The sequence below is a fragment of the Rattus norvegicus genome, chromosome 4, assembly GCF_036323735.1.
Source record: "Rattus norvegicus strain BN/NHsdMcwi chromosome 4, GRCr8, whole genome shotgun sequence".
Lineage (NCBI taxonomy): Eukaryota > Metazoa > Chordata > Mammalia > Rodentia > Muridae > Rattus > Rattus norvegicus.
The window spans coordinates 51,731,662-51,753,024 of NC_086022.1; the positions used below are offsets into that span (position 1 = coordinate 51,731,662).

Genomic DNA, 21,363 nt, shown 5'->3' on the forward strand with positions numbered 1-21,363 from the left:
CTGAACCAGGCTATGGGAAGGTCTTGGAGTTAGCGTAATTGGTGATGCCGTCCTTTCTGAAAAGGCTGGACTTGAGCTAGAACCTCAGCCAGATTGTGTCACCACCAGCAACACACTAGGAAAGATGGGAAGAGCAGCTGGAACCAGAGGGGTCACAGCTGGAACCCTCCCTCAGTTTTGCTGCTTCCCCCAAACCACATGCCTCCTCCATATCCCAGCAGCAAGCCTCCCTCAGACTAGTCTGGAACCTTCTCTGGAAGCGTCATGGTACAGATGCACCACTTCTCCTTGCAGTTACTCCTCCTGTCAGTGAAGATGTGTTTTCCCCCAATAAAGGGTTTATTAGCCATGGATATACCCATTTCTCCAATTAGAACACTGTGTTTTACAAGCACAGACCACACACCATGTTCCCTTCCATTCTGTCCTTAGCAAGAAGCTAAGCAAAAAAAAAAAAAAAAAAAAAAAAAAAAAAAAAAAAAACGGGCTGGATCATATTCAAGTGGCTTAATTAAATGAGAATCCAAGTAAATGAAGGTCTGCCTTGTGGTGTGTCAAATAACAGTTTTCAAATTTTAAATACACTTATGAGCAATAAACAATTGTTTTTAGGTAAGGAAAAGTTCAAAACTATATATCTCTGTAGATACTAATTAATTGTTTTATCATATATACATAAAAGGTTATGCTGATGTTTTGAGAAAAATAGAGCACGTCTTTATTTTAGAAATTGACACGGAATTCATCTCCGATACAACCAAACTTGATAAAAGAAGAAGATATTTACATAACGTCTTTTTGAGTTACCAAAGCATAAAATAATCCTGCTAATAGAAACCCTTTGTCTCTTGCTTGGCAATACAGAGTGAAGTACGGAACTTATATAAAGAAAATCTGAGTATTCTGGAAGCTGCCAAAAAATATGGCTATGAAGTAGTAGACACATTCACTATCACGATGGGACGGCACAAAGAATTTCTGCAGGGCAATTGTGGATGCCATTTTCATGAGGTATTTGTACAGGCTCTCAGAGTTGTGTCGCTTTAGGTTGCTGGGTTTGGTTTTTGCTTGCTTGCTTGTTTACCTTATAATTTTAAGGTATCACCTGGGTTGTTTTGCATGAGAAAAATTACATGAGAAAAGGAGACAAAGTGACCACCAGCTTTGTGAAATGAGGCACTAGAAGTCAGTGTTCCGACACGGAAAACTCGGGATCATGGGTGGCTGAGGGCAGGAAGGTGTGGGAGCCCGAAAAGGGCTGCCTTCTCCGGGAGACTTCACACCTCCCTTGCACCTGAAATCCTACTGAGTTCATTAGGATTTCTCCCAGAAACATCGGGGAAAGGTTACTTACAGGAACATGTGACTCGAGGATATCTACGTCACAGAAAAGCCCAGCCAACACCAGCGATGTATCACAGAAGCTGCATTCCCAGAGTACCCTGCTCAACCTGCCCGCTGCTCTATCGTAGTCTCCTCCCCTGAACAGTGTCACTGCTTAATGGAGATCGTATTTGAAAATCATGTAGCCTTCTGGGCTTCTTGAGTTGTTCTAATCTCCCACTTCCCTCTAGGAGGAAATGCTTTGGTTCAGAAGAAACAGCCAAACCACACTTGCAATCTGAGTTCCCTTGTTAACCTTTTCGTGAATGCAGGTTCCAACAACACTGCTGGCATTCAGAGGAAGGGTTTTCCAATATGCCTTCGCATCAGATCTTGATTCACTCCGTTTGTTCTTCCTTGATCGGTTCCTCTTACAATCCAGGATACATTTAGTCAGTTGACTAGTCAGATGGCAGTTTATTTTCGATCCCGTTTATTTATTTATCTGACGTCACACCGCCTTGATCCCCAGATCCTCACAATACCCAAAAGCCATTAAGACAGTGTTTGTTCTTTATGCTCTGGTAATAGCTGCACATCCTCTTAAGTGACCAGTGACACTAAATCTCAGAGAAGTGAGTCAGAAGCCACAGTGGGGAACTTCGAAGTTTTGAACTATCAGCTTGAAACTTGGCCATGTTGTTTCAGAACAGATTTTAAGTTGTAGGACACTGTGTGTCTGCTAATGACTTCCATAAGAAAATATGCCACCCATAGAGTACATGTCCTATTTATAAAAACTACATGCTTGGAAATAAAAGCCTGAGTAGTTTGGAAGAGAAAACAAAACAAAACAAAGCACAATGAACCATCCCAGGATCATGGTGTATCACAAAAGCAAGCCAATCGTCCCCAAACTCAAGGACAATGGGCACTTTAAAAAACAGCATACATTTTCAAACGTCTTTCAGAATATGTTTACTTATTTATGTTTATATAATATGTCTTCCATTAGTACACTGAAGGATGGGTCTGTGCTTTTCTTTTTCCGCAGTAGATCTCAGAAAGACTAACAAGAAATTGTCCTCCAAAGACGGAGAACACAGCTCCCGATTATAAACGGAGGATGTCCTTCCCACATGATCTTATTACATGCGTCTCCTGCCATTTACACGAATAGTTCTGGAATTTAAAAGCCACACACACGCACAAATTCTTTGAGCCTCCCACAGTAGAATAATACTGATTTGTAATTACTTCTAGCACAAACTCTCTTTAATTTACAAAAGAAAGATGATAGGCAAAATATTTCACTTATGAGGTTATGCTGTTCTACAGCGCCCCCCCCCCACACACACACACACACTGTGTTTTGTGGATGGTGTTCCTGAGGTTTTGATGGCAAGCCATGGGCATCTCCGACAGATAGCATCAGTTGATTCCTGAGAACTGAGGTTCACGCTCAAGCTCTCGGGATTGTGAGCAAATCAGCTGCCAGGAGCATTTGCCTTTGTAGCTATAATGTGGAGTTGATGAGATCACCTTCGTCAAACTCACTCACTAACCACGGACATGATCGTCCTTTATGGGCATTTTGAAGCCCTGGTACCTCAGGCCATCTCTCATAATGACACTGACATTTTGTAGTCTTTCTATAGTATCACATATTGAAATGTAAAACTTCCATTGATCATCATCTTTTGTTTTATGTTCATGTCTTACAAGACTATCAATAAAAAAGTTTACCTGAAAATAATAGAAAAAAAAAAAAAACAAGAAATGTCAAGAATTGTGATGCTGGAGTTTCATCTTCTTAACCAAACCATCCTCATGTACGTGAAGGGCACTTTTGAGGAGTTGGTATAAGCAGTGCAATGAGAAATTAATATCTCATTGCTGTATTGCCAGAGTTCTACTGCAGACATAAGAAACCTGACTCTGTGAACTCTGCCTGTCACAGGTGAAAGTGAAGGTCTTGGAAAGTCTCATTTCTCAAGGCACCTAAAGAGAATAGGCTGTCACCATGAATCTTCGAGCTATTTCCAAACGGTGTGCACGGCTTGACTCAAAAGTCCTCACTGAGTGGCAAGGCAGGTGTTTCTTTCTATGGATGGCAATGGAATCTTACCTTCTCAATGTTTATGCCAGACAACAAACAGGATCCCAGGAACTCTTGCCCAACAGAGGATTCAATAGCAGATATTGTCTGTGAAAAGCAGAGACCTGAAAACTATTCAGAAATATCAGCCCAAACCTAGCTGCAGAAAGGACAAACCCACAGCAATAGGTGGGTGGCTATTAGTCTAATCCGTTGTGCAGGCCTTCCACAATTCCTTTAATGTCTGGCAAATGTGACTATCTCTTGATTCAGGCAACAGAAGGGTCTGGCTTAAGACCCAACAGGTTGCCTTGGTATGTAGACATAGAGAGAAAAGAGGAAAGTGTGTTAGTTCTCTTAGAGATGTTTTCTCCATGATTCTTTATTATTTGACCTAATTAGATAAATGACATGATGGAGTTGAGAGATTTTTTTTCTCTTCATCATATTTCAAGATTTAATATCTAAACACAAAATAAACTGAAAATAAAGTACCTTTGGGCTGAAGAGGTAACTCAGTGATAGAAAACTTGGCACTTGCCTAGTATGCATGAAACCCTAGGTTCAATCCCCAGCCCCAGACACACACACACACACACACACACACACACACACACACACACACACACACCCCTTATATTCATCTATCTAAAACCAAAGTAATAACTTTTGAGGGAAGAAAAAGAATAAAATGAATACATACTGATATGAAAAAAATCCTAGAATTTAACAAGCAGCATGGTTTTGCTTTTTGTAATTTTTAAAAACTAAATATAATTACATCATTGACTCCTCCCCCTCCTCTCTCCACTCCCTCCTTTACCCCTTCACTCACTTCCAAATTTATAGCCGCCTCACCCCTAATTAGTATTGTCACATATACATGCATGCACAAATGTATAAATACAATCTGCTAAGTCTGTTTAATATAGCTTGTATATACAGAATTCTAGGGATGATCACTTGCTCAGACCAATTAGGTGCTCATTCCCGGGGGAAGACTTATTCTCTCTCTCCTCTACAGTCAATAGTTGCAAGTAGTTTTTTGCCTAGGGGTGGAGCCCTGTGATATTTTTCCCTCTCCAATTTAGTTTGCTTATTGGTGTTGTCATCGTTCAGGTCTTGTTTGAGCAACTATGCTGCTGAGGTCATAGGTGAAGGTTCCCTGTTGTTCCTGGGAGACGCAATCATATAGTTGACTTCTTTGGTCCTTTGGCCTTTATAATGTGTTTGCACCCACTGCTTCCACGATCTTCCCTATGCTTTTGATGTATGGTTGTGTTGTAGATGTATCCGTTTGGTCTGGGTACCCACATGATTAGTTTTGCTCTGCTCTTTGATCATTGTGGCATCTTGTAATGCTCTCTATCTGCTGCAAAGAGAAGCTTGCTTATCTGTGAGTACAGAGATAAGCATTTAGAATGCATTTAGGGATTAATTATACTGGTGTAGTAAATTGGTTGTAATATGTTTCTTCTCTAAGACCCATGACTTTACTAGCCCTGGGTAGTGCTAGTTGATTGATTGGTTAGTTTCCGAGAAACCTTCATGATTTCCTTCCTGTTGAGTGGGCCTTTAAGTCCAATCACACAAGTGTTGGTTACCTCCTAAATAGGAATGCCACTGTTACCTCTTTAGGGAGATCTTAGCAAACCATGCATATTTGTAATAAATTGCTACAATATTTTCAGAAAATGTTAAGTACTCTAAGAGCTTCACTACTGTTACGAAATCAGCTGCATAATGTGTTATAGGACTCCAAAAAATCTCGTTAGACATATGTCCTCAAAGACAAGACTCAAATCTCTTAATTTCCCCCCCCCCATTAGTATGGCCTGTACTGCCATTTACAAACTAAGACCTACAAACAAAAATCTACAAAGTTTTTTGCTTATCCTTCCTTACCAGTTAACAACCCAAACAAGTCGGTTACCAAGTCCTGTTTACATGTGCATACTCTTCTAAGCCTTTGCCCTATATTCTGTTCCAAACACAACAAGCTTGTTTATTCTTTGAGGCAATCATCCAGCATTTGTTTAGTGAGTTCATTTCTTGAGCTAAACAGTAGAAAGTAAAAATAAATAAGGCACATTTGCTCCTAGCCTCGCATTACTAAAATGTAAGTTATAAAAACTTATATAACACAATATATGGAGTAACATGTTAATGATATGTAAAGCCCATAGTGGTTACACCAAAAGACGTATAGGACCTGGTCTGAGTATGAGTGAAACGCCTCTTTAAAAAATAAACAAACAAACAAAATCAAAACCAAAACCAAAATCTTCTTACTTGGATTGTGGTGGAGACCTGGCCCTAGCCAAACCCAAGGATATAGGCCATTCTGACCCCAATGGAACAAGAAGAAACTCTGAAATAAGATGCTGTTCTCAGAGAACAAGGAGCAATTCTGGATATCGTAGACCATCAGTGAAAAAGAGGGACTGGAGAAAAATAGTCATGACCCAAATCATGATGAGAGCTTAGCCTTTAAATCTGTAGGTAGTGGACAGCCCCTGAAACTTCCAGGGAAGACTGAGGTGGTGGTATTTTTGTCTGAAAACGCTATAATGAAAGACCTGAGAGATGTCTTTAAAATATTCACTGCTCTTACAGAGCACAAGTGTATCATTTCCAGCACTCACATGGTAGCTTACAAATGTCCACAACTCCAGTTCCAGGGGACCGGATGCCTTCTTTGACTAGATGATTGCGCCCACGTGTTGCACATACCTAACTGCAGGCAAACACTTGTGCGCATAAAATAAAAATAGATACATTTATTTTTCAAAAGTTAGGGCATATAGCCAAAGAGGGAGGAGGGAGGGATATGGAAAGAACTAAAGCAAGAATGTAAACTAATTTTTCCAGAAGTCAGATGAGAAAAGGTAAAGGCCTACTCACTCCAAAGGGTGCCGAAGCGACAAGCCTAAGACAGAAGTGGACGAACACAAGCTATTTTTACAGAGCATAATCTGTAGGTTTTATCTGTGGAATGAAGGAGTGGGAAGAATCAAAGGGGATTCCTAAGTTGCATGACTGATTAGAGAGCTGAGACATCAAGTGAGACAAAGAAGAACTGAAGGGGGATCGGCTTAGGGAAAAGATGACGGGTTCCGTTTTCAACATGTTGCATTTGAGATGCCTGTAGGACATCCAGGTGGTGTTCTGAATGGGCAGTTGGGTACACAGGTATGAAGATCAAGGGGCAGGTTGGGACTGGAGGTAGGATCAGGAGTCATCGGTGAATAGGCAATAGTTGAAGCCATAAAAATAGATCAGGAAAAGCTCGGGGAAGCATGATTGCGTAAATTTACAGCATGTTAGAGGCAGAGCTGTAGTATAGTTTGTACAGTTCCATGGATGGTGCCCTGGAAAGCCGGAGTAAAACAAAATCATCAAGACAGAAGCAGCAATGTCAAATGTGGTCGACACTTCATTTTAGATAAGGACTTCACATCCTCATTGTATAGTGGGGTAAAGGTCCTATCTGATATTGAAGTGTCAAAGACACTGGTGCAGGAAGGAGAGGACAGTCAACTGTAAAGACATAACAAATGTGCAAACAGGATTTCAGAGGCCTTTTATCTAATAACAATTTAAAAAAAGATGAAGGGAGAAAGATGTTGGGTTTAAGCGAGAAAGGCATTTGTCATGTTTGCTTCCTCAAGAGAAACAATCAAGAGTTAAAAATACAGATAGGATTGAGGCTGTTGGGGCAATGCCTCCCTCCACAAAGATGGGCAAGAAGTCAAAGTCACCGGTGTGAGGTGGGGGAGGTGTCTCTTCTTTGTCCTCTACCTGTGATAGATTATTTTGATGTTTTTGTAACATAGCTTCCAGTTTCTAGCTCTAGGATACGTCTTTCCCATTCCAGTACCGTCCCCTCCCTGTTTTAGAAACCGATTCCAGACAGTTCCTTCTGCATAAAACAACCAGGACTCATTCCATTACCTGCGAGCACATTCTCACATTTTTCTACAAGTGGATTAGATTAGAGATAGGTTAGTGTTTGGCGACAATGGGTTTAGATTAAAGGTCAGTACCTAGTAAGGATGAATTCATCAGCCATGAGAGACTCTGGACATTCTAAGATGATTGGGTATAAAATTCTCTATTAAAGGTAGCACTCTAGGGGGCTGGAGAGATGGCTCAGAGGTTAAGAGCACTGACTGCTCTTCCAGAGGTCCTGAGTTCAATTCCCAGCAACAATATGGTGGCTCACAACCATCTGTAATGAAATCTGATGCCTTCTTCTGGTGTGTCTGAAGACAGCTACAGTGTACTCATATACATAATAAATAAATATTTTAAAGGTAGCACTCTAACTTTGGGGCACTCTGTCCTAAATGGGATGGCTTCAGCAAACCCCTCCCCTCAACACTTAGGGAGCTGTGCAAAAGAAAAGATTGTAAGAGCCAAAAGGGATGGGGGATAGCAAGGAAATAGTGTCTTCCAGACTCAACAAGACTGACATGCATGTGAGCCCACAGAGACTGTGGGAGCATGCACAGGCCTAAGCCAGATGGGGTCCCAGTGCTGGGAGGGGAAGTAGACACATGCCCCCATCCCTAACCCAGAAGCTCTCTCTAATTGACACCCTCTCTCGAAGGGCAAATGAATTGTCTCCAGTGGCATCTCACTGGGTACACAAACCACACTTAAGGGCAGTGCTCATGCCTAGCAGGAGACAGTCAGTGCAAAACAAACTCAGTGGTGGTTTCTGATTTTGTTTCTTTAATGGATTTTGTTTTAATGTCTTAAGCCGATTTGTGTTTCTTCTGCTTTGTTGATAGTTTTGTTTTGTTTTTACTATTATTATAGGCATTGTTCTTTGTTTTCTTTTTTATTTGCCTATTTTCTAGAAATAGAAAGAAGATGGTGTGGAGTTGGGTGGGTGGGGAGGCAGGGAGGATCTGGGAGGAGATGGGGAGGGGAAAGCACAATCAGATTATTTTTAATTTTCTTTTTTTTTCGGAGCTGGGGACCAAACCCAGGGCCTTGCGCTTGCTAAATCCCTAACCCCTATTTTTAATTTTCAATGAAAAAAATAGTACTATATCTTGAATAGCTGACATTAGCACTTAAATCCAAGTCCTCCTCTTAAGGATAATTAAATGAAAGATAAACAAGGAGTGCCTTTATTTTATGCTGAACTGGTATTTTGCTTCTATGTGGTAACTATGCATCCCCTAATTTGCTATACCAGAGCCCAGAATGTCAGTATGGCTAGAAAAGTGAGCTCACCCCTCAGCACGTCATGCTAATGCAGTAGACCATGATGACAAGAAGCTCACCACCAACATTAAACAACCTAATTGAGATTCTGAGGTACCAGGAGTGGTCCCATCTGTACTGTTTCCTGTTCTGTCTTGGCGAAGACAGGATGTATATTTGAAAAATACTACGACTCTACTATAGGGATTCTCAAGCAATATTAGGATACTAAGTGATTTCAAAACCCTTACAATAAATAAAGTTGAACTTCGAACTGAATATGATGGTGCATACCGTTCATCCCAACACTCCGAAGGCTGAGGCAGGAGGATGACTGAAACCAGCTTGAACAACAGAACAAGATGACAGAAAGTAAGATGCTATCTCATCGATTAATAACTAGTTGATTAATTAGTTAGTTAATGTCTAGATTAGTTTGATACTAATGTCTAGGTTGTTTTTTTCCAAACTCTTTTGAGTGTGAAAACATTTTTCTTCTTAGTTCGTAAGTTCATTTGTGTATTTAGAATCAGATATGAGTTATATAGGGTTTGATCAATGTTTCAGAGATGGTACTTCTTAGAAAACTTCATATCTGCTAAATGAGAAAGCTAAAACATCCTTATTTCTTTTTTTTTAAGATTTTTTTTCTTTTTTTTTTTTTTTTTTTTTTGGAGCTGGGGACTGAACCCAGGGCCTTGCGCTTGCTAGGCAAGCGCTCTACCACTGAGCTAAATCCCCAATCCCTATTTATTATATATAACTACACTATAGCTGTCTTCAGACACACCAGAAGAGGGCATCAGAACTCATTATAGATGGTTGTGAGCCACCATGTGGTTGCTGGGATTTGAACTCAGGACCTCTGGAAGAGCAGTCAGTGAGTGCTCCTAACCGCTGAGCCATCTCTCCAGCCCCAACATCCTTATTTCTTAAGCACTTGCTGTCTTACTATAAATGAAGAGTCAACAAACCAGATCCAAAGTACAACAGTCACCACAATCAGTAACCACTTCCCATTGCCGATGGCAGAGTCATCCCTGGACTCCTATGGCACAGAGACACTGTGAGCCTCCAACCACAGCACAGCACTGATATTAGCTCTGGGAATGGTATGGAGACCGGATGTGAAAGGAATGGTGACCAATCGCAACTACAGCAAGCCCTGACTATTTTAACAACCCTGTTCTCTTGTGCGGTCCACTTTACTTTAAGGACGACTACTCACATCCCCCTATGGATGGTGGGAAAGCAGGCCTAGTGAATGGACCTAGCATCAACGCTTGGGATTCAGGCTAAAGTGGGAGGTATAAGAATATTGCTTTTCTCTTTCACTTGAATTCCTGTGTGAACAAAACTCTAAAATCAGAAAGCTCTTCACTTCACCCAAAGAACTCATCTTATAAAATGTGACTTAAAAGGCAACAAAAATTAGCATGTCTGATGCAGAGGGAAGAGAGGCACCAGTGGGATCCCACGATTCACCCCTTTAAAACATCTTATCTCGTGCCCCAATCCTCAGCATCTTTGTTTCCCTTGAAACTTGGACTCCCTTGAATCAATACAGCTTTTCAAGTGTTCCGTAATTAAGTATCTGGGGGCTGAGTGAAAGAAAAACCATTCCCTTCTGTCTTCCAAAGTTGTGTGATGCTCTGAAGTAGAATTAAAAATTAGGAATACGCTTCTGGATGCTTTGTATCGCTTTAGTTTGATCCCGTTTCTGTTGATTCTTAGGCTTCTCAGCTAGCCTCGCTGGCATGCCAAGTGGCTACAGACAGACAGTACTTCATCCGTGCGTGTATACTCGTCAGTTGACAGTGCGTTTGCTATGGTGGAGGGCATGTTTTCTAGCTTGAGAAAGCAGTCAGGTCACCTTGTAGCTTTCAAACTCCATCCAGGGTCATCATTCAAGTTTGCAGTCAGAATGCCCCTCTGGGCCAGTCCAGGGCAGTTCTGGAAGACTCGCGCCATAGAAATTGTTTTCTATTTTGTTCTCTGAACCTGGAATCACATCAAAAGTCCCTTGGAGGTTATTCAGGTCGAGATCAGTTTTAGAAAAGGTATTTGCTTGTCGCATATCTGCCTGATGAATTTCCAGTTCAGTAAGCCTGCATGCACTCTCTGCCCTGGCTTTTGGAAAACTGAAAGTTATTTCAGACGTAGCTGTTAATGGCCATGGCAAGATGTTCGTTCTGATGAATGTTTATGTGAAATCAGTTTTGAGTGTCGAAACTGCCCGTGCTTATAGTTAAATTTTCAATGCTAGTTTCATGGTGTAACTTAAAATAATTTTCCGTTTGGAAAGTCTTAACAAAAATCTTGGGTCAAAAGTAATCAAGTTGATATCTGGCATCGCTACACATTCTAAAATATTTCTACGACCGCATTTTTATTTACATAGAAATAAAAACATGTAATTGCAAACCAAGAGATATCTAAACGCATTTTTAAAAAACAAAACTATGGGAGAATAAAAGTTACTTCTGGGCTGCCAGGGACAAAGTCTCTGTTCTCCCTCCACTGAGGCATCAAGCAGCCAATCGCCCATGACGTTTTTAATCCGCCTTTCACGTCGGTTTCCACTCTCAAATTATCCTAAGAACCACAGCTAGCAGATTGACATAACAATTACTATTGAAAGACTGTGATTTTTTTACCTGCAAATAAAGTTAGAACTCTATGCCCATGTGTATCACATGCTAAGCTAGGTCCTTGCTGTGCTAAATCTTTATTGTAAACCATGACAAATGATAAGACATTTGCATATTGAACAATGCTATCACGACCATAGGCTGTCACATTTAGGAGGCCAATTGTTCTCTACGTCTTCTGTATTTAAAATAGAGTTCACAACAGCAAATAAAGAAAGTAGGCCAAGAAAAAAATGTCAAAGGACTCACTTTGGATTAAAGAAAGTGAAAGGCTTATGGCTTAATATTTCTAGGTAAATACTTCAAACATTTGCTGAGGCATATATGCCTGTGCCATTAACTGTATTACTATTAACCATTCAAGAGTGAATCCCTTCCTTACTAGGTAAGCGTGACTACTTTCCATGAGTCATCTCCTCTGTGGCCCACCCTAGTGCAGTGTTTCTGTGTGTGACTAAGTTTTAGCCCTTGGGAGAGGTGTTTCATGCACCTGATCATCTGCGTCCTTTGGCCTGATTTCAAGGACTAAATCCTTCATTGATTCTTTTTTCTAATAGCTAATTTGTAACATTAATTGTCATTGCTCAAAGGCAACCTGTCATTTGTGTTACTAGCTGCTCTCTTTCAAAGGTACACTACACTTGACATATCGGTTGGATTTTTAGCAGCCCCAAATGGTTCCTCTGAATTCTGGGAGGATCCCAATTGGCTAGTTTCCACAAAAGATCAAAGGGAAGGAGCTTTTTTTTTTTTTTTTTTTTACTATACAGGTGTCAAACATCTTCTTTGGCATAGCATTCCCAACCCTTAAGAATGTGTCTAAATTACTTTTTCTCCACTTTGGAGACTGGAAGTAAAATAAGATGATATTTTGATACTTGGAGACAGGACTACATGCTAAGTTTTACAAATAAGTTCAAAGAAATTATAGGGCTGTAAAGAGGCTCTCTTGCTTACCCTGAGAACTTAGCCCTGAGTTCTGTTAACGTGCCCAGGAACATGGAAACAACATGGTGCCTGACCTTGTAGATCTAGTCCCAGACAATGTCTTTGAAGTCATTTCATTCTTGTTCCTACTTCAAGTATCTTAGACATGTGTCTTTATATAGTCCCCTTGAGGGTAGGGACCAGATCTGAATTCCTCCATGTGTTTCCTAGCGCAGAGAACTCTGAATATTGACAGGTGGGTGTTACATGGAGGGGGGGAGTCATTAAGTATCTATATATGAAATGCTACCTTATTTTATTTCTCTTTTTCTTCTTCATCGCAAAGGATTACACAAATTTTTGTTCACTCTAAGAGTTTAAAAATAAGTATAGGCAGTAAAAATAGAACCTTTCCATGTACATTTGCAATGTGGTGCACAGCTCCATTTTAAAACTGTGTTCTTGATTTTAATCCTATTTACTTAGAAGTGTTGGGCTGTCAACATTTATGGTTGCTAGATTTATATGACACTGAAAGCAACTTAGAATTTATTTCTCCATAAAGATGAAAAGTATAAAGTGCTTTCTAATCTGTAGAGTACACGTTGCTCTTCACAACTCGCTGTTGACTATTGCCTACAGTCAGCTCGTAGCCTGTGCTTTTGAATGTATATAATTTGATGGCCTTTATTACATCCTTATTTGTTTATTTTGTTTATACGTGTGCATGTGCATATGTGTATCCTTCAGAGAACAAATCTACAGAAGTCAGTTTTCTCCTTCCACTACATGGGTTCTAGAGAATCAGTTTCAGATTGTCAGGCTTGGTGGCAAGCCCCTATGCCACTGAGCCATCGTACAGGCCCCTTGAACCCAAACTTTACAATCGAGTTCCAGAAAGTTGCATTTAAGGATGCTCTCCATGAAGAAATGTTCAATCTCAGTGTAGGCAGACACGTAATAATATAAGGTAAAATATGCTTGACAGTGTAACAAGCATCGAGCATGTGATTAATGCTGGATTTTGGCCAATAACTGCATTCAGACCTCTGACCTCTAAGGAGAGACTCGCAGATAGGTTCAGTATGTTACCCCGCACACTCCAATACGACCCACCCAGTCCTGATGAACTCCAACTCCTGAAAGTAAGACAGGGCGACGTCATGTGTGCATTGGGACAAGCCACTCCAGTGAGCTCAGTGATCCCTGAGTTACTCCAGCATGGACCAATGCCTTTTGATGAGACTCAAACTATAGATAAGTCACATCTAAGTGGGAAGCATGGTTTAGGTTTCCCCACAAGGCTTCTTAGCCTTAGTAAATCATGAAGCCTGGCCAGAATATCTCCCTATGCGTATGTTACAGGCGATGTGTAACTGCATCTGTAGGCATGGGGCTCTCTATAAAGCACACTGTTGTTCAACCCATATTTTCCTCTTGCTCCTGAGAGACCCTAATTCCAAGATGAGTGGCTGATCAAATCTTACATATAAATATCCTGTTGGCCATCAGGGTGAGGACAGGATTAGAATTGTTCCCTAGATGTTGGATTATAAAGGCATTAAGAGAAGATATCCCTAGCTGGCATGAATCTGGAAGAGCAGAAGGAAAGCTGGGCAGAAGTGTTTCTGAAGGACATTGAGCGGTTCGGGGAACACAGCTCTATTTGGAATTTAAAGACTGGGAACCTTATAATTAATTCAATGGCCCTGAGTGCTTAGCATGCACCAGACCCTGGATTCAACCACAGAATAGACACACACACACACACACACACACACACACACACACACACACACACACACACTGTGGGGAAAGAAAGGAAGCAAAGGTTTTCCTTTTGGCAAACAAAGTTAAGTCATGATCAGTTTTGAGGATAGATTTGATTTATACTCAGGGATGAACAGCTCCTACAGAAAGCCCAGCCCCCAGCAACCAGTGCTTTTCTTTTTGTTTTTTTTTGGGGGGGGGGGCTCAATTTGAAATATGTGATTTTTTTTTAAAAAATGACTGTTAACAATAGCAAAGGTTATCTCTAAGTAGTATTTTCAGTATGTCTCAAGTATCAGATAAAAACCTATGTTTATTTTGTTATTAGAAGACAGTAACACTTAAGGATAAATATCTCACTTCTCTTTGTACCCTGCTTCTTTGAAAAGTTCTCACACAGCCCTGATCTCAAACCCCCTATGTAGCAAGTGTCATCCCTGAGCTGCAGATCCACCTGCCTCCACCACCCAAATCCTGGATTATAGGCATGTGCCACCATGCCCAGCTTAAACTGTTTTTGTTTTTTGACAAATATTATGTGTGGCCTTCTTTTTTTTTTTTTTTCTTTTTTCTTTTTTTTCGGAGCTGGGGACCGAACCCAGGGCCTTCCGCTTGCTAGGCAAGCGCTCTACCACTGAGCTAAATCCCCAACCCCTTCCATTTGTTTTTATTTTTCTTTTTTCTTTTCTTTTTTTATCTTTATTAACTTGAGTATTTCTTATTTACATTTTGATTATTATTCCCCTTTCTGGTTTCCGGGCCAACATCCCCCTAACCCCTCCCCTCCCCCTCCCCCTATTACCACCCTTCCCCCAACAATCACGTTCACTGGGGGTTCAGTCTTGGCAGGGCCAAGGGCTTCCCCTTCAACTGGTGCTCTTACTAGGCTATTCATTGCTACCTATGAGGTTGGAGCCCAGGGTCAATCGATGTATAGTCTTTGGGTAGTGGCTTAGTCCCTGGAAGCTCTGGTTGCTTGACATTGTTGTTCATATGGGGTCTCAAGCCCCTTCAAGCTCTTCCAGTTCTTTCTCTGATTCCTTCAACAGGGCTCCTGTTCTCAGTTCAGTGGTTTGCTGCTGGCATTCGCCTCTGTATTTGCTGTATTCTGGCTGTGTCTCTCAGGAGAGATCTACATCCGGCTCCTGTCGGCCTGCACTTCTTTGCTTCATCCATCTTGTCTAATTGGGTGGCTGTATATGTATGGGCCACATGTGGGGCAGGCTCTGAATGGGTGTTCCTTCTGCCTCTGTTCTAAACTTTGCCTCCTTATCCCCTCCTAAGGATATTCTTTTCCCCTTTTAAAGAAGGAGTGAAGCATTCACATTTTGGTCATCCTTCTTGAGTTTCATGTGTTCTGTGCATCTAGGGTAATTCAAGCATTTGGGCTAATAGCCACTTATCAATGAGTGCATACCATGTGTGTTTTTCTGTGATTGGGTTACCTCATTCAGGATGATATTTTCCAGTTCCATCCATTTGCCTATGAGTTTCATAAAGTCATTGTTTTTGATAACTGAGTAATATTCCATTGTGTAGATGTACCACATTTCCTGTATCCATTCCTCTGTTGAAGGGCATCTGGGTTCTTTCCGGCTTCTGGCTATTATAAATAAGGCTGCGATGAACATAGTGGAGCACGTGTCTTTTTTATATGTTGGGGCATCTTTTGGGTATATGCCCAAGAGAGGTATAGCTGGGTTCTCAGGTAGTTCAATGTCCAATTTTCTGAGGAACCTCCAGACTGATTTCCAGAATGGTTGTACCAATCTGCAATCCCACCAACAATGGAGGAGTCTTCCTCTTTCTCCACATCCTTGCCAGCATCTGCTGTCACCTGAGTTTTTGATCTTAGCCATTCTCACTGGTGTGAGGTGAAATCTCAGGGTTGTTTTGATTTGCATTTCCCTATGACTAAAGATGTTGAACATTTCTTTAGGTGTTTCTCAGCCATTCGGCATTCCTCGGCTGTGAATTCTTTGTTTAGCTCTGAACTCCATTTTTTAATAGGGTTATTTGTCTCCCTGCAGTCTAACTTCTTGAGTTCTTTGTATATTTTGGATATAAGGCCTCTATCTGTTGTAGGATTGGTAAAGATCTTTTTCCAATCTGTTGGTTGCCGTTTTGTCCTAACCACAGTGTCCTTTGCCTTACAGAAGCTTTGCAGTTTTATGAGATCCCATTTGTCGATTCTTGATCTTAGAGCATAAGCCATTGGTGTTTTGTTCAGGAAATTTTCTCCAGTGCCCACGTGTTAGAGATGCTTCCCCACTTTTTCTTCTATTAGTTTTGAGTGTGTCTGGTTTGATGTGGAGGTCCTTGATCCACTTGGACTTAAGCTTTGTACAGGGTGATAAGCATGGATCGATCTGCATTCTTCTACATGTTGACCTCCAGTTGAACCAGCACCATTTGCTGAAAATGCTATCTTTTTTCCATTGGATGGTTTTGGCTCCTTTGTCAAAAATCAAGTGCCCATAGGTGTGTGGGTTCATTTATGGATCTTCAATTCTATTCCACTGGTCTATCTGTCTGTCTCTGTACCAATACCATGCAGTTTTTATCACTATTGCTCTGTAATACTGCTTGAGTTCAGGGATAGTGATTTCCCCCCGAAGTCCTTTTATTGTTGAAGATATTTTTAGCTATCCTGGGGTTTTTTGTTATTCCAGATGAATTTGCAAATTGTTCTGTCTAACTCTCTGAAGAATTGGATTGTTATTTTGATGGGGATTGCATTGAATCTGTAGATTGCTTTTGGTAAAATGGCCATTTTTACTATGTTAATCCTGCCAATCCATGAGCATGGGAGATCTTTCCATCTTCTGAGGTCTTCTTCAATTTCTTTCTTCAGAGGCTTAAAGTTCTTATCATACAGATCTTTTACTTGCTTGGTTAAAGTCACACAGAGGTATTTTATATTATTTGGGACTATTGTGAAGGGTATCGTTTCCCTAATTTCTTTCTCAGCTTGTTTTTCTTTTGTATAGAGGAAGGCAACTGATTTATTTGAGTTAATTTTATACCCAGCCACTTTGCTGAAGTTGTTTATCAGACTTAGTAGTTCTCTGGTGGAACTTTTGGGATCACTTAAATATACTATCATGTCATCTGCAAATAGTGATATTTTGACCTCTTCTTTTCCGATCTGTATCCCCTTGATCTCCTTTTGTTGTCTGATTGCTCTGGCTAGAACTTCAAGAACTATATTGAATAAGTAGGGAGAGAGTGGGCAGCCTTGTCTAGTCCCTGATTTTAGTGGGATTGCTTCAGGTTTCTCTCCATTCTTTTCATTCTCAAGTGATCACTGTTGTTTTCCTGTATTGATTCTTAGAGTGTATTTTAGGAGGTGACATGCATCTTCCAATTTCACTTTAAATGTAAAGTGCACTTTAATCACCTGTGCATCCCTGACGTGGTTTATCTCTTCATCTGTCCCTGTATCATTTGTACCTCACTAACCTCCTGATGGAGTCTTCACCCGCAGCCAGTAGAGCACTGTTGGATGTGGTTATTTGGTATTGTATACTGAGAGGCTATGGGAAAGCTTTCTCATTTCTAAACATTAGCTTTAGAATAAATGATCATTTTCAGTAGATGCGTTTGAGTTTGCAGAGTAAATGGTCACATACTTCCACATAATGCCTTGGTAATTTCCTAGAAAGAAATATTTCATAATGTTGAAGTGTTTTTCCATCCTGAAGTAAATTGTATGTGCTGGTGGTGTGACGGATATGACTACAGGGTTTTTTTAATGGATTTAATTCACAAGAGCAGTTTTGAGAGAATTGTTGTATCCATGTATATTTTGGTAAATCAAAATGGAAATAATTCTCTTTATTTGTCTGCATTCAGGATTCAGTATCAAATCAATAGTGACTTTAAAAAAAACTAAGCCGGGGTTGGGGATTTAGCTCAGTGGTACAGCGCTTGCCTAGCAAGCACAAGGCCCTGGGTTCGGTCCCCAGCTCCAGAAAAAGAAAAAAAAAAGAAAAAGAAAAAGAAAGAAAACTAAGCTGACTGGAAACTAAGTGACTGGAAACATGATGTTTTATTATTCCCTAAAAATAGTTTTCAAAAATCAAAGCAAGGTGAACTAACTATGGTGGGCCCAATCACCAACATGGCTATTCAGGCTCCGTTTCCAACAGGAACATTGGTAATTCAGGAGTATTAATTAGCCTGGCCTTCAGACACTGCTGAGTAAGCCCATTATCCCATCTCTCTTTTTCAAGAGCACCTCATACTTTCTAAAATCAGAGCTAAATTATCATGTTTCCCATTGAAACATGGCAAAACAGTGAAACTACCTTTAGGTGAAATTTCTTTATTTCAGAGAACATACCAACATGTATTTTCGTATACCCTATCTACATGTCTCACTTAAGAGTAGCTAATACTTCGGGCGCAAGTACTAAAATAATGTTGAAAGCATTATAGCCTTGTGTGTTATGATATAGACTTGTTTTCATTTTGCTTGTAATTAACTCATGAACCATGCCAACTGCAGAAGCCAAACTTAAGATTCAATCATATTTGAAAAATTGCCTTTGTTTTAGCTGCAGAACACCGCAATAATATCGTGTCAAGGTTACATGTCATACAAACTTTCTAGAGTGTTGTTCACTAATATTCGTTGAGGACACTCTCCTCTAAGATGCAGAAGACCTTCAGGAAGCATTGGGGCCTTCTCAGGTCTACCGTGCTGGAGTTCTGATACAACCACCTCCAGGTAGAAGGATGTAGCAGGAATGCTACTCTTGGGATCCGAAGTGTCAGCCCAAGGCTAACGGCAAGCTGCGGTCTAAATCACAATGCATGGGGATTCTTCCCACAAGTGGATGTTTTCATTGCCCTTCACATGTGTCACCTAATCTAAGGGTCTGATAGAAGAAAAAGCCAGCTTCTCCTGGTGGTGATTCTCATAGAAAGCAATTCACGCCCTAGGGTTAAATAAGACTACTGGTTTTAGATTACACTACTGGGATCTTTTCCCCTCAAATTCTAATGTCTTTCATTTTTTCATTATCTTAAAATCATGCACATTATGTTTTGAAAAAGCTAAGATAAAGTTTAACAGAACACATTAAACCCACCTAGAGTCCTCATACTGAAATGCCACCCTGTGTAAGATTTTGGTCCAGCTCTTTACAAAGTTTCTGTTTCAATACTTCTTGTAAAATAGTTAGTGCTTACTGTGTAACTATAATATTTATTTCCCAAATGTGTGAGGTTATATTTTTTTTCTAAATACCCTGTTTTGTTTTCAGGAACTGTTCCCCTTGCATTTTCTTTTATGGGGTCAAATTATATGTGCCTTAATCACTGCATCTCATATAAAAGAATAAAGAAAATCTAGGTAAAATTATATGTCCTTGTTTATTATCAGTGAGTATTTTCCTGTACCCCAAGAACTGATAGAACAAGACCTATTATGCATGAGTAATGAAGGTGATGACGTTCTGATTTCATTAATAGTTTGTAAAGAGCTTCTGGACATCATTACTAGTATTCTCTTTCTCTCACTTGGCTTCCCAGGGACCTTGCCCCTCGCCAACTTCCCTCAGGGTCCCTAGTTCACTTCCTGAAAACTTCACTTCATTTTTTATTATTTTTAATTGCAATTTTAAATTTACATTTTAAATGTTACCCCATTTCCCAGTTTCCCCTCCAGAAACCCACACCCTGCCTCCACTTCTACAAGGGTGCTCCCTCACCCACCCACCCAGTCCCTCCCACCTCTCTGGCCTGACATTCCCCTACACTGGGGCATCAAGACTTGACAGGACCAAGGGCTTCTCCTCTCATTGATGCCCAACAAGGCCATCCTCTGCTACATATGTGGATGGAGCCGAAGGACCATCCCTGTGTTCTCTTGGGATGGTGGTTTAGTTCCTGAGAGCTTGGGGGGGGGGAGGGCAGGGGGAGGGGCTCTGGTTGGTTGGTATTGTTGTTCTTCCTATGGGGTTGCAAACCCCTTCAGCTACTTCAGTCCTTTCTCTAACTCCTCCCTTGGGGACCCTGTTCTCAGTTCAATGGCTGCACCTTTGTATTTCTAAGGCTCTGGCAGAGCCTCTCAGGAGACATCCATATCAGGTTCCTGTCAGCATGCACTTTTTGGCATCCACAATATTGTCTGGGTTTGGTGACTGTATCCCCATATAGGGCAGTCTCTGGATGGCCTTTCAGCCTCTGCTCCACATTTTATCTTTGTATTTCATCCTGTGAGTATTTTTGTTCCCCCTTCTAAGGTCTGAAGCATCCACACTTTGGTCTTCCTTCTTCTTGGGCTTCATGTGGCTTGTGAATTGTATCTTAGGTATTCTAAGCTACTGGGCTAATAGCCATTTATCAATGAGTGCATACCATGTGTGATTTTTGAGATTGTGTTACCTCACTCAGGATGATATTTTCAAGTTCCGTCCATTTTCCAAAGAATTTCATGCAGTCATTGTTTTTAATAGCTGAGTAATATTCCATTGTGTAGATGTACCACTTTTTCTGAATCCATTCCTTTCTTGAAGGACATCTGAGTTCTTTCCAGCTCCTGGCTATTATAAATAAGGCTGCTATGAACATAGTGGAGCATGTGTCTTTGTTATATGTTGGAGCACCTTTTAGGTATTTGCCCAGGAGTGGTATAGCTAGGTCCTCAGGTAGTTCAATGTCCAATTTTCTAAGGAACTGCCAGACTGATTTCCAGAGTGGTTGTACCAGCTTGCAATCCCACCAACAATGGAGGAGTGTTCCTCTTTCTCCACGTCCTCGCCAGCATCCGCAGTCACCTGAATTTTTTGATCTTAGCCATTCTGACTGGCATGAGGTGGAATCTCAGAGTTGTCTTGATTTGCATTCACTTCTAACGCTGAGTTCTGCTCGCTCAAAGGCAGGAGATAATGATTTAGGTTTCCACCAGGACTACCTTTGGAGAAATGTAAACCTTAACCATAATGATAGCCTTATGTGCACATGGATGGGGATATTTACCAAGTAGCTGTGACACACACAAACATGGTAGTGTGGAGAGAGACATCTGAGAGACTCAGGGAGGAAAAGAGATGGGAAGGAAACTTGATTATAGACTTTTTAGGTTCCACCAGTGCTTTATATCATCTGTTCAAAATAATGTTTGAAGTAGAGGCATAGGAGCATATATAAATACAAAAATATAAAAATCCTTAAGGCATAGGCTGTTTTGCAGGTTCCACGACTTACTAACTGCCCATAGAAATGCAACTGCTAACTGTGATCTTTTCTATAAGGACTAGAAAAGTACTTCTATTTTCTCAAAACATAATGTTACTTGCCATTTTCTTCCATGACAGACTTAAAGTGCCAAGTTTGAATCAATGACGTGGAAACTCATAATGTCTGCTC

The 21,363-nt window shown here is 40.7% G+C and overlaps 1 protein-coding gene across 2 annotated transcripts in view; it reads left to right on the top strand.

Annotated features, from left to right (window-relative positions):
- Cped1 (cadherin-like and PC-esterase domain containing 1) overlaps nt 1-21,363 on the top strand; it is a 272,944-nt gene that overhangs the window by 249,165 nt on the left and 2,416 nt on the right. For both annotated transcript variants that reach the window (XM_002729287.6, XM_039108607.2), the window contains exon 21: nt 865-1,011. In XM_002729287.6, coding sequence (XP_002729333.2) covers nt 865-1,011 — 147 coding nt within the window. The remainder of the gene's footprint in view (nt 1-864; nt 1,012-21,363) is intronic.